Below are 13,900 nucleotides of genomic sequence, written 5' to 3'. Positions count from 1 at the left end.
TAGAGAACTTTTTTTTTTTTTTACAATATTCTCTGTAATATTTTGTAATTCATTTTGGACGTGAACTTTTAGTTTCGGGGCACTCAATTTTGGATCCTTTTTAACTTGACGGACGACTAGTCGCTTTTTCTTCTCTGTCAAGACAGGTGGACGGCCTTTTCGGGGAGCATTTTGGTGTTTTCGTGTACCTGTATATTATACTACTTACTGTTGTGATTGGTGTGAAGAGAAGTTCACTAATGCCTTTAGAAGATTTAGCTGCTTTAAATTGACGTACGGCAAACCGGCGTTCCTCCTCTGTTGTTTCCTTGTTTTTCTATCCCATTCTTCTCTACGCCTTGCACAAACAATAACTCGCTGCCTGCACCACATGAGTTCGGTGTCTGCCTTGGAAGGGCTAGCCTACGATATTTGAATTGATGCATGCGAACGAATATATACTGGAGGGTAGATGTCGCTGATATTTGTTTTTAATGGGAATAATTTACGATTATTGCTGTCCGTTGGCTTGTTCTTAACAAATATGAAAACCGTACATTCTAACCGTTCGATTATATTTAAGTCGGTAAGGCATTATATATTTGGACGTCATAAATAGTCATAAATTTACGTAGGTTAACAGAGTATTTGGTCATTTTAAAGCAGCATATGAGTCCCAGTGTCGAAAAATTAGGGACTGCTGCCGACTACTACTTCTAACAAGATAATGGTCCGAAACATACTGGCTGGGTCGTTAAGAACTGGTTGCTTTACATTCCACCTTATGTGCTGCAAACACCACTCCAGTGGACAGATTTAAACCCCATAGAGCATTTATTGGCGGAACTACGCAACAGAGACGGCAGCAAAAGAGGAAAACTTAAGGAAAGATGGAAGCCAACATTTCTTGAAGAGTAGCAGAAGATAGGCTCAGAAATGACGGCGAAACTAGTCAAGTACGTGCCGAAAAGGCTACAGACTGCTATTACTTCGGTAAAGGAAATACGACTGGATGCTGCTGAGTTGCAGTGAGTGTAAAAAGTATTCGTACGACCCCTCATATTTTAGAAAATAATGCATTTTCATACGTTTAGGTCGGTTTATGGATTGAAAAAATCATTCATGTAGTGTTCAAGTACTTTCACTCATTCCATAAACAATGAAAAAACGGAACGTTGTCAGGGCCCGGGGACGGCTAGTTCTAGGCTTGTGATTGTAGATTTTTGTCTCGGAAAAGCGGTCGATGATCGACTGCAGGTTGACTTAGGCCTCCCAACTGCTTCTGCGATCCCTTTGAGCGGCCATGTCTTGTTGTGAAGGCGCATGATGACTTTTCGTTCGCTGAGAGTAGCTTCCGAACTCTTTCGCCCCATTCTGACTACGAGTGAATGGGATACGTCCGATCCACAGTAGCATGCACAACGTAATTAGCAGGGAGGGCTGATTTTACTCGCGAAAACGGTGGTCGTACGAATATTTTTTTCGGGTCCTCAAAACGAAAATTTATCAGTGATTTTTTTGCCAGTTTGACAATGTTTTGTTTTCATATTGTTTATGGAATGAATAAATGTATTTGAATACTACATTAATAACTTTTTTCAATCCAAAACCTACCTAAACGTATAAAAAATTCATTAATTTTTAAAATAAGCGGGCTCGTGCGAATACTTTCAACACTCACTGTATTTGTTATGTAAGCCAAGTGCGTGTGAAATACAAGTGGAAGAATACTTTTGTGACACTCCTTGTTGTAACTGACAGCTACAGAAGCCTCTATTTTTTAGAGATGTTGCTTTGTTGTTGTATGTTATCACGTTCTCATTCTCAAATAAAAGGTAACAAGTATTACGAGATGGATTTCCATGCCACCTTTCCACTATTGATAGTTATTTCCGGTCACGTCAGTGACTGGACGGATACTATTTCGACTTTCTTTTATGTCTACGCCTTGGATTTCATGCGAACCGACGTCGGTGTTCGGAGTCGATACTTTCGATTCCAAGCTTCAGTGGCGCACATCCCTACTGTTAGCACTGTCCGCGAGTATCCGGCGCACTTGCCCTTCATAACTCAGTTTAGCATCTGGTCAGCGATCTTAGGGCGTAGCAGTTCGGGTAGGTTCTGGGTGAAAATGCATTCCTCTTGTACTGTATTGTCTCGGCTTAGAAGATAGAGGAAACTTGTGCCATATGACTGATGGCAACATGCTCACATGTTTCCAGGTTTGAAGCATTCTGGGAGCAGTGTGCAAGCACGCTTCTGAGCATCGTATCACATTAACATTCCTTTAAACGACGCAGAGATTATTTTACTCCGTGTGATGATTAGTTACCGGTATTTTAGGAATAACTTCTTTTTAAAAATTACTCTTTCGAAACCCGCGAATTAACCGCAAAGCGAATCATGTATTCGCGAATATTCGGGAGTACTCTGTGTTATGATAACTACTGTCACTTAACATATTGGTACACCATAGTATTGGAGCTATTATGTTAAAAATACCTGCAGATGCTGACCAAATGAGAACGTCCGTGTATTATAATTCAAGAGCCAGCTCAGTGGCTAAGATTATGAAAGAATGCAGATTAATTGTTGAGGATAAGGGCACCGAGCTCGATAGCTGCAGTCGCTAAAGTCCGGCCAGTATCCAAGTATTCGGGAGATAGTAGGTTCTAACCCCACTGTCGGCAGCCCTGAAAATGGTTTTCCGTGGTTTCCACACCAGGCAAATGCTGGGGCTGTACCTTAATTAAGATCACGGCCGCTTCCTTCCTACTCCTAGCCCTTCCCTGTCCCATCGTCGCCATAAGACCTATCTGTCTGTGTCGGTGCGACTTAAAGCAAAAAAAAAAAAAAAAGGATAAGGGCACCATGACAACAAAAAAATAAAAGAATAGCTTCACTAAACGGCTAATGGCCGTTGACGTTTTCTCTCACAACCAGTATTCGTCTTATTTTTTTCAGTTTACCTGAACCGCTTACATGGCCGACGTATCGAAGACAGGTACGATAACTATTGCATTACAAGAAATCCCTTCACCTCAATAGAGTGGGTTCTTGCTTGAGTCGAGTGATAAAGCTAGGGTCCCTTGGACTTGACCCATTTTACTCGCTGGTGTGGCTTGGCGGCAGTTTCCAAATCGAGAAAATTGCAACGTTCCGGAAGTGCAATTCTTTTTACAAGCTGTGTTAACAGTCCTGTATTATTTGAAGGAAGATCATCTAGATTATCTCATCCAACACGTTCTTGATACTTCTTCTACTTCTGGTTAACGGGACGAGTTTACCATTCATTGCTGTTATATTACCCATACTTCCTCTACGAACAAGTACTGCCGTTTTTCTTGTTTACCGAGCGGTTAGCGTCACGCAGCTGTGAACATGCATTCGCGAGAGAGTAGGTTCGAACCCACTGTCGGCAGCCCTGGAGATGGTTTTCCGTGGTTTCCCCATTTTAGTTAATTAAATAAGGCCATGGCCGCTTTCTTCCAACTCCTAGTCATTTCCTATCCCATTGCCGCCATAAGGCCCATCTGTGTCGGTACGACACAATTGTACGAAACAAGAAAAACTTGTGCAGTAGCTCTCAGAATTAGGCCTAACTGGCTGTCCACTGTTCTTTATCTCACAAGTCATCAACGCTGGTACTGTTAGGAGTTGGCCCAAGCACTTGCACGCAGCATTGTATTTGGCACTCGGCATTAAGGTGTGTTGTGTTCCCGCTATCTCGCTAGCTCAGAAGTAAATAATGCACTTGGGACTGTTTGCTGCAGTAATGCCTTAAAGTAGTGTATGTTCTTTTTCCCCCGTGTATTGTTTGTGATTTGGATATTTTTAAATATCAGTTCATAGTAACAGTTCTGTTAAGCCCTCGAACTCTAACTGCTGGATTACGTGTTGTTTTTTAAGTGGAATATGAATTGCCGAGCGTGTTGTCTCTCCCCTGCTGCGAAAGTAAAACAAATTAAGAACAACTGAAACATCTGGACGTAAGGAAGAAAATGTGGTAAAATAACACGAGGCTTCTTATTTTCTAATAGCATGATTCGAATGTAAGACTGTAACATGGTTTTGTATTAGGAAAATAATTTAACAGAATTATCTTCGTAAGTTCTCAGCTGGTAGCGTGCTCGCGCCTCTTGTGTATGTGTGCTGGGTGCTCGCGGAGTGGGTATGGGAGGGGAAAGGAGGAGAGAAGTGTCAGCTGTTACGTGTGTATTGGGTTGGGTGCACCTCCGGACTGTTTCACTTATCTTACTGTGTTGGGAGTGGTTCGAGTACGTGGATTTCTTTTTGTTGGTTTTGGAATATTTATCCGGTTATACTATAGTTCTGTACTTGTTCGGTGTTAAAACTTTTGAAAGCGAATGACTAGTGTAATAGCCGACCGTTTCTGTCCTGGAGGCGTGTCTCTTAAGAAAGCAGGAAAGCTGCAAATATCTTGTACGTCCTACTGATTATTTCCTCACGATTTCGAAGCCTTTAATGCCTTTAATAGAGTGTATAAATAGAAAAAGTGCAAATCTCGATGCCATAAAGAGGCAGGCTCTATGTTGTGAAGTAAGTTACACGTACCGTACCTATGCGTGATATTGAACGATTATAACAAATTTATATTGCTGTAATAGTATGCAGGTTGACGTAATTTATAAGTGCATGTGGTAGCCAACTGACAGGGGAAATGGAAGACACCTGTTGCTCCTCCGGAGAGACACTACCGGCTATTGCCGATGGTGAAGCAGTTATGAATGAGCCAAAAGCAGAGGAATCCAGTGAGCGACAGAACACCATTGAAGAAATCGGTGACACCAAAGTGTTATCAGACAATTCCTCTGGTCTTGAAGTTGATGACAGAAATAGTGGTCACAATCACTCGAGAAGAAACAGCAAAGTAGTTGGTACCGGCGATACCGAAGAAGACGACGGCATTGTTGATTTCCTTGACAAGAGCAATGATAAAGTATGCATTGATAATTTATTTTGGTACTATCAGTAATAATTTCATATTTGTGTTCACATTATGAGTCACACGTAATTACTATCGACAGGACTTAACTGCAAATTTTCATTAATTTTACATCTTCCTAGCATGTGAAATACGTCCTTTTGAAAGAAATTTAGTATAAAGCAAACATATTTTGTGTCACCTTCATATATTTTCATCTTTACACTTGCGTATCTTTTTAATGTCTGAAAATTACAGACCTACGACAGGACATGTAACTTGTCACTTTTCCTTTGTACATTGTCTTGAGATTGTAGGTTTGTACTCCCTTAATTTACTGTTGAATAATTGAAGCTTGTTCTTAATTATTCGCTTTTGAGGTTAAGAATTTTTATAGCTGAACAGTCCTGCTGCAGTTCCTCATATGGGCCAGTAATTTTTCTGTATAAAAAAATGGATGTTACATGGTTTAATTCAACTGCTAATGGGTATACCATACCTAATTATATATTTATAGTAAAGTAATGGAAGATGAGTGAAGTGCACTTTATTTTAATCTAAGTAGCTGTGATTCAAATTTGTACAACTCCTAACTTATGAGAAACTCGCAGTTAATTATCTTATATTCAGCATAGAGCAGAGTTCATGAATGAAATATAAATCTTTTGAATTGTAAATGTCCATGTATATTGTTGTAATAATGCAAGCTCTTCGTAATGTACCAGTATTTAATTGAACGTTATTGTTGTGTAGTTCCAATAGCTTTGGAATAAACTTAAAATACAGCTAGTGAGGAATTTCATTTGAGAGCTGTGGTTTTGTTATGTAAGGCTCTTCATTAATTATGATCTACAAAAGCTACAGCTGTATTCGGTAGAGCAGAGCTGTTAGTTCATTTGAAAGTCCTATGCAGTTTGTGTAAATAGTAAACTTCTTCCATATATACTTCATTTGCATTTTATATAGCTTCTTTGAGTAGAAATTGTGTTCAAGGTTTTTTATGTCTTGAGATACTCCAAAGGATCATCTTATTTCACTTTTCCAGCTCCAGCCAGGTTGGGATGTTCATGACACCTTTTCATTTTCCTGTATCCAACCACCTTGTTGCTCATTAACTGTGTTTCAATCCAGGTTCCTTCTTATTATGCTGTTCTTGGTCAAGTCCAACCCCCCTTAGTCTGGGTCTACTTCCTGGTTCCCCTTCCTTCAATCTCAGCCACTATCATCCACTTCAGTATCCTTCCCTCTTCCATCCTCTTTATATGTCCGGACCATTTCGGTTTCCTTCTCTCCATTCTGCCTGAAAACTTTTCTACTCCAATTTTGTTCCTGACATCCTCATTTGTTACCTTGTCTTATCTTGTCTTTCCTATCATACCTCTAAAAAATGTCATGTCGCTGACTTGGATTTTACTCTCCTGTCTTTTTGTCACTGTCCAGGTCTGTGGTGCGTATATCAATATGGGGCAATAATACATTTTATGCATCACCTCATTACACTTCATTGCACCTGCTGTGGATAGTTTGTAATAAGCGGGTGGGGCATGCAGATGAAGAATACACCCTTGCCTGTCATAAGAGGTGACTAAAAGGGACGACCAAGGGATGACGAAATTAGAACCGTGAGAATACTTGTGATTAGTACCATTACGTGCGGAACAACATGGGTCGATGTTACTTCCGACTAGTACAATCTTGCGAGGAAGACCATTGGTCTATGTTACATAGGAGCAGTACCATTATGCGAGAAACACTACGGGTCTGGGCGTTGTTTGTGATAATGGTCATCGTATGTATTTCACTAGTCGGTTCCACTGTGTTCAGAACGGGTGTACATTACCTATGAGTAGTACCATTTTATGAGAAACAACATGAGCCTACGTTGCCTGTGATCAGTGCCAATAAATGAAAAACAACACTGGTTTGGCTGGCGCCCGCGATGAGTACCACTATGTGAGTAAAACCATGGGTCTGTGTTGCCTGCTGGTAGTAGTACCATTATCTGAAGAACACCATGGGTTTGTATTGCCTGTGGGCATTGCCATAATGTGTGATACACAGTGGGTCTACATTGACTATGATTAGTACCACTATTTGAGCAACACCATGAGTATATGTGGCCTGTGATTTGTTCCACTAAGTGAGGAACACCACAGGAATACCGGCGCCTGTGATTAGTCCCATTGTTACAAACACCAAACGTTTATGTTTGCTTGTGAGTAGTACCCTTTTGTGCAAAACACCATAGGTTTGTATTACATATGAGTGGTGCCATTGTGTGTGACTTACCATGGGTCTACATTAGCCTACATTAGCCTACCTGTGATTAGTACCACCATGCAAGAAACACCATGAGTCTACTTTACATGTGATTAGTACCACTATAGGAGGAACACCATGGTTCTGCTTTACCAGTGATTGCCATTATGAGGGGTCGTTGACCTGTATTTTGGGTCCCTTTAGATAATGAGTATCATCCCAGTAATAAAGGCTTGGTGAATTGGATCCGCCGATTGTTTTGTTTCACGATCATATTTTCATCATCGTCATACATTTCAAAGTTTTAATTTTTGTTTTGTTCAACTTGTACCATAAGGGGCTGATGACCTAGCTGTTAGGCCCCTTTAAACAACAAACATCTTCACCACCACATTTCATTGCATGCTATTGAAATGAATTCATTATTCTTCTAATGTATTAAGTAGAGGACAGAAATCTGTCCTCTTCTAGATAAGATACCGGTGATGTGGTAGTTCAGTTATCAATGTCCCACTCCAATCGCCCGGGTGTGGTTTGGTACTTCGATGCATAGAATAATTTTCTCAGTCTGTACTGCAAAGCTGGAGTAGTATTTGCCTTCTATAGTCCTACATTGTATGGTTATGGAGTTATTTTGAGTTATATTTAGCCTACTTCCTAGAAATCTTAAAGGTCATTCCTAAAAGTAGTCTTGACTGATATATGAAACTTTTATCTTACAACTTTTTTGTAAAAAAATACCTTTGGTGTTGGAGCACATTACCTCAGTACGGTCTATTTATGATATTGTCATTATCTATACCATAACACTGGTAAATAGTAGATGAAGAACTACAGTATATCAAATTATGTCAGCAGTATGGAGCAGCGTTTCTTTCTAAAATTTAAAAATATAAGCTTGTGGATTGTCGGGATTGTAGTTATCCGATGGAATAGGCCCTAACTCATTGGGTTTAAACATGGTCATAATAGTCATTATCTTGTGGCTTTAGAAGGTAGGTGGGCTTGAATGTCTATATAAATTAATGCTCTTAATGATTAGAAGTACATTATTTTCTATTCTTCAATGCTACCTAACTACTGTATTTAAAAAAGACTTGCTGAACTGTAGTCATGTTGACGGTGTGAGAGGGAAGTTGACAGTTACACTACAGCTAGAATGGTTAGTAATTTAATTATTAACATACAAACCATGCACATTATTCATAAATGTTGATATTGGCACTCCATAGGGCACTGATACCATTTTTCATTTGATGAGAAACATAATCCCAACATGAAGAATTGGAAAACTTTAAACTAACATGTATAAAAAGTTACACATTCTCAAGTGAGGTTGTAAATTGCAAGTCTGGTCATTGTAATCTTGTTTCAGTTCATACCACAAAGAAAAACTTTCCCAGTTATTTCATTCAATTCAATTCATTATCAATAAATTCAATTCCATTCAATTCAATTCTCTCTCTTTTTCTCTCTTTTTCCTTAAGTGAAGTTCATGGCACTTGTGTAATTGTCTACGCAATGTCCAGTATCCCGGCTTACCTCAAGTACCATATGATGTTCTTCAGGAAGTCTCTGTGAACACTGACATGCAGCACATTGTTTTCTTTCTACTGGGATTGCTGAGTTTAAATTATACCAGTACCCATTCACGTTCAGGGTTGTTCAGGGCACAGGATCACAAATAGAAAGCATGACCTTACCTAACTATAGAGCTAGGTGGGCTGTCTTTCATTAGCACAGCTTCGTACTATACAACATTACAATTTTGTTCTTTGCAGGCAGAGGCACGCTTGGCAGCAAGAAGGCAAGCACGGGCTGAGGCACGGGAAATCCGAATGCGCGAGCTAGAGAGGCAGCAGAGGGAATTAGAAGAAAATGCTGATAAGGTGTATGACATGTACACAGGTTAGTTTTGAAGTTTCTTTATTGATTTTGTCAAATTGAATTTTTAAATTCTTATATCTGACCTCTCAAGGTTCGTCAGTTGGAGAGAGCTCCTTTTCCGATATGAATGTGTCGTTACGCAGCAGGTCTGGATTTTTTGTTTGAAAGCAAATCCTCCTTTAATGCATGTTAACCATTATGTTTCAATCATAATTTTTATATATGGGGTAGATGACCTTTTAGAAATTGCTTTACATTGGATGGTTATAGAAAATCATAATATAGAAATTTATTATGGTGTATACTCCATAAGAATAAAGTTCTCGAGATTGTGAGCATGTACGGTACTTGTATTAGGTCATGTAGCATATAGTATAAACTTACATTTCTGACAGTCTGAGAGTGGATTGTTATTTGTGGTATGAATAAAAACAAGTACTTCAACAGATTGCTGGGTATATGCTCACTTTACTTGAGTATTGTTGATTTTCTCAGGCACGAGTATTTACTGATTTGTTATTCTTAAAAGAGAGATTCAGAAGAGTTTGTTTTTAACATTGTGCCTCGAGGAAAAATGTTTGCAGGAGAGATGTGAACATGTGTATTCAAAAAAACTTTAAAAGTCTACATCATATTTTAAAAAGCGGAATTTATTTGGACCAGATAAACAAATATTGGTGCTGTTAGGGTCATAATTAAATTGTGTTTCAACCCTGGATGTCTAGGTGGTATAGTTGTCTTAGTATTCTTCAGACAACGGGGAATAAATATCTTTTTGATGTTATGGACCTCACTGTGGCTAAAGCTGCTGTGTGGATTAAATTTGATGTTGCAAAACAAGAGTGGCAGGAAAAATACAATTTTCCAGCAGCAAGAGGGGCTCCTCACTGCATTGATGTTAAGCCTACATTTTATGGTACCGGTAGTGAGTTGGCCTATATAAACAAGAAGGGCTATGGAAGTATTAACATACATGTTTGATTAACGTCACATTTCTTTCCCTCTCATTTTCACATTATTTATCTTTTTCATTATCATATGAATTTCTAACTATTTCTTGTACATGACCTGTAATTTGATTTGAATTAATTTCAAAGCCTTGGAATATTGCTTTTTGAGACTTATGAAACAGAGTGTTCCTGTAAAATGTTTGCAAATATTATTGATCGAATATTTGCCCTTGTGACAAGCAAAATACACCCTAATTTGTTTGCAAACAAATTGGAAATCTAATCTCGGCAGTTGAGGTTATGTTACGGCTACAACCACACGAGCAGATAATGCAGCTTGAAGTGAGCGGCAAATAATGCAGGAAAAATGCATGCCTTGTGTTGCAATGTGATGGGCCAGCAGTAAATCGACTGGGAGGAAGCAGTTCAAGGACATGCTGCTGAAGTGATAGGCCAGAGCCCATTTCTTCTGCTGCATAAGCTGTTGGAGCTTGGCCACACGAGGCAGTATATACTGCGTACTTCATTTATCTTCGTTACAGGCTTGGTACATTATAGTATGAAATGTGGAGTATGTAGACAGTGAGTGTGTCATTTTAGACGTGGAGAAATGTCCATGTTTGCATAATACACTATGTGACACAGAAATTGAAAAATAAAACAAGAAGCAAGAGGAAGTGCTGGTTGCTTTGCGTCACACCGACACAGATAGGTCTTATGGCGACGATTGGACAGGAAAGGCCTAGGAATGAGAAGGAAGCAGCCATGGCCTTAATTAAGGTACAGCCCCAGCATTTGCCTTCTGTGAAAATGGGAAACCACGGAAAACCATCTTCAGGGCCGCCGACAGTGGGGCTCGAACCCACTATCTACCGGATGCGAGCACACAGTTGCGCGCTCATAACCCCACGGCCAACTCGCCCGGTGCATGAGGAAGTGTAACATGATATATTGTGGGAGACAAGTGGGAAGTATGCCCAATAAGGAAAGGAATGGATTATGTAAGTACTATATATATATATATATATATATATATATATATATATATAGAGTTTTGTCTGTACATTGCTCAGAATTTAAAAATAATGGCATTTCTGTATCAGTCATGTCCATAGTAACAAGAAAATGTACTTTTTATTTTTCCCGTAATTTCTGCCTGTATGTATGTATGCATGTATGTATGTATGTATGTATGTATGTACACGCATAATGAGAAAACGGCTGAAGAGAATTTAATGAAAATCGGTATGTAAAGTTGGGGGATGAGCCACTACAATCTAGGCTATAAATTATTTTATTCACCCTGAGTGAAATGGTAGTTCAGGGGAAGGCGTAAAATTTACTTCTCAAATATTTGTTTTATTAGTGGTCCTATCGATAAATGCTACATAACCAAAGTTATATAGAATTAAATTTCTGATCATTTATGTCTTACACATTTTTACCATTGCACATGTAAAGCAGGGGTTCACTTAGCAGTAGCTAGAATTAGAATTTAGGCCTGTTCCAAATTATAACACCACAGTTCACTATGGGAACTCAGATATTCATGAATTTGTATTTTTGTTGCTAAGTCCATATCAACGCCGAGCCACGAGAAAATGGGTTAACAGAATTTAATGAAAAATCGGTATATAGAGTCAGGGAATAAGAAACTACAGTCTAAGCTATAAACAATTTTATTCACCCGGGATGAAATTGTAGTTTAGGGGAAGGTGCCTAAAATTCAATTTTTAAATACCTATGTTATTGGTCCTATAGAAAGTACTACATTACAAAAGTTATAGAGAACACAATTTCCGATCATTTATGTTGTATTCGGTTTTACTGTACCGACTATGATAAGAGTGGTATTTCCGAGTTGGGAGAAAACTAAATGTGAAGGCCTACAATATTGAAAGCACATAACATTGATCAACAATAACAATACATTGACCATTGTTTGTTGTGATGTTCTTTATTTCTTATGCTGCCACTCAACTCCGATAGATGGGGTTACTGCTGCGTATCTACTTTAACAGCCTGACTGAATATTGGTGCGAAATATCTGAGGAGTTAGGAAACTCTTATTTTGCATGCCATTCCTCTGGTTCATACATTTTCTGATACTGCTGGTACGGAACACACTGATTCATCTTAGTGTTCAAGCTATTCGATCCTTGCTCTGACGTGCTGTTTTGAAGGAGCAGTGTGCACATGTAAAGCAGGGGTTCACTTAGCAGTAGCTAGAATTAGAATTTAGGCCTGTTCCAAATTATAACACCACAGTTCACTAAATAACTTAAAATTCTACTCTGAAAAGAGCCGTTTCTTAATAAAAGCTTCTTCCTCTTCACTTTCATTAAATTTTACATTCATTTTGTTCCAAATCAGGAGTGAAGAGGGGGTTTCTCCTCTGTCTTGGAGGACAAATTCGCCTCCAAGTCAGTTAGATTTTTCCTCCGCCAGTGTAGTGAATTGAAATTTTCCAACTCGTCAGGTACTGCTAGGATTCAGATTAGTAAAAGGGCATAGTTTTGCCCTGGGACTCTCCGCTATTCGACACCTCCCGCCGAATAAAGACAAAGAGTGTTCACGGATCACGTCTGTCTGCGGCTTGGTCATTCAAGCTCCGGAACTGTGGACTGTTAGATCGGCAGTGTACTACTGATGCAGATGTTGATTCCCATAGGGAACCTAAAATATTTGTCCTGAATGAGTAAATTTATAATACCAATATAATGGTCCGTTATTGGACATTATAAATTTTCCAGCTAACTCATTCTTGGTTGCCTGCGTTTCGCCCTTGTGTGCTAAGTTAGGCTCATCAGTTGGGACTTAGCACACCACCCAAGACGCAAGGCTAGTGCATACCGTGGAGGCCACTGCATAGGCTATTTGAAGCCACCAGCAGTGCCAATGCACTATGAGAGCTATGTCTCATTTCCAAAAATAGATGCCTGCCTGGCCATCAAATGATGCAGATGTTGATTCCCATAGGGAACCTAAAATATTTGTCCTGAATGAGTAAATTTATAATACCAAAATACCAATATAATGGTCCGTTATTGGACATTATAAATTTTCCAGCTAACTCATTCTTGGTTGCCTGCGTTTCGCCCTCGTGTGCTCATTAGGCTGTTGGGACTGATATTGGTATTATAATTATTAATTATAAATTTGTTGAATCCAAGAAGTTGTCTTCGGAAGATTTCGGCAATAACCTGGAAAGGGTAGGTCAAGCAGCAGGGAAGAGCAGGGAAATCTTTCTGGAGAGTAATAAAGAATCTTAGAAAAGGATGGAAAGAAGAAATGAATAGTGTTTTGGGTAAATCAGGTGAGCTCTTAATAGATCCCAGGGAATCACTGGACAGGTGGACGAAATATTTTGAAAATCTTCTCAAAGTAAAAGGATATCTTTCTGGTGATGTCGCTAACAACCGAGCTCATTGGGAACAGGACAATGACGTTGATGAAATTACACTTGAGGAAGTGGAAAGGATGGTAAATAAACTTCATTGTCATAAAGGAGCAGGAATAGATGAAATTAGACCTGAATTGGTGAAATATAATGGGATGGCATGCTTCATGAAGTAAATTGCACCTGCCTATAAACAATGGAACAGGAAAGATTGAAACAACTGTTGAGGTATTTCATTGATCATTATACCAGGCAAGGTGTACGCTGGCATTTTGGAAAGGAGGGTGCGATCAGTGGTTGAGATCAAGTTGCATGAAAACCAGAGTGTTTCCAGACCACAGAGGGGCTGTCAGAATCAGCTCTTCTGTGTGTACCAGGTAATTGAAAAATACTACGAGAGGAATAGACAGTTATATTTAGTAGATTTAGAGAAGGCATATGCCAGAGTACAGAGGGAAGAGTTGTTCGCTGTACTGGGGA

The 13,900-nt window shown here is 39.2% G+C and overlaps 1 protein-coding gene across 3 annotated transcripts in view; it reads left to right on the top strand.

Annotated features, from left to right (window-relative positions):
* The window catches only part of LOC136864685 (leucine-rich repeat flightless-interacting protein 2), a 337,500-nt gene that overhangs the window by 163,362 nt on the left and 160,238 nt on the right, over positions 1-13,900 (top strand). For 2 of the 3 annotated variants that reach the window (XM_067141997.2, XM_067141999.2), the window contains exons 1-2: positions 4,257-4,939; positions 8,965-9,091. In XM_067141997.2, the coding sequence (XP_066998098.2) occupies positions 4,661-4,939; positions 8,965-9,091 (406 nt within the window). In that variant the 5' untranslated portion in view covers positions 4,257-4,660. Of the gene's footprint in view, positions 1-4,256; positions 4,940-8,964; positions 9,092-13,900 lie in introns of those variants that run through there. The other variant, XM_067142000.2, reaches the window with a different exon arrangement.

The sequence above is a fragment of the Anabrus simplex genome, chromosome 2 (assembly GCF_040414725.1).
Source record: "Anabrus simplex isolate iqAnaSimp1 chromosome 2, ASM4041472v1, whole genome shotgun sequence".
Lineage (NCBI taxonomy): Eukaryota > Metazoa > Arthropoda > Insecta > Orthoptera > Tettigoniidae > Anabrus > Anabrus simplex.
Note: the sequence above shows the minus strand (reverse complement) of the source record. Positions and strands in the feature narration are given on the sequence as shown.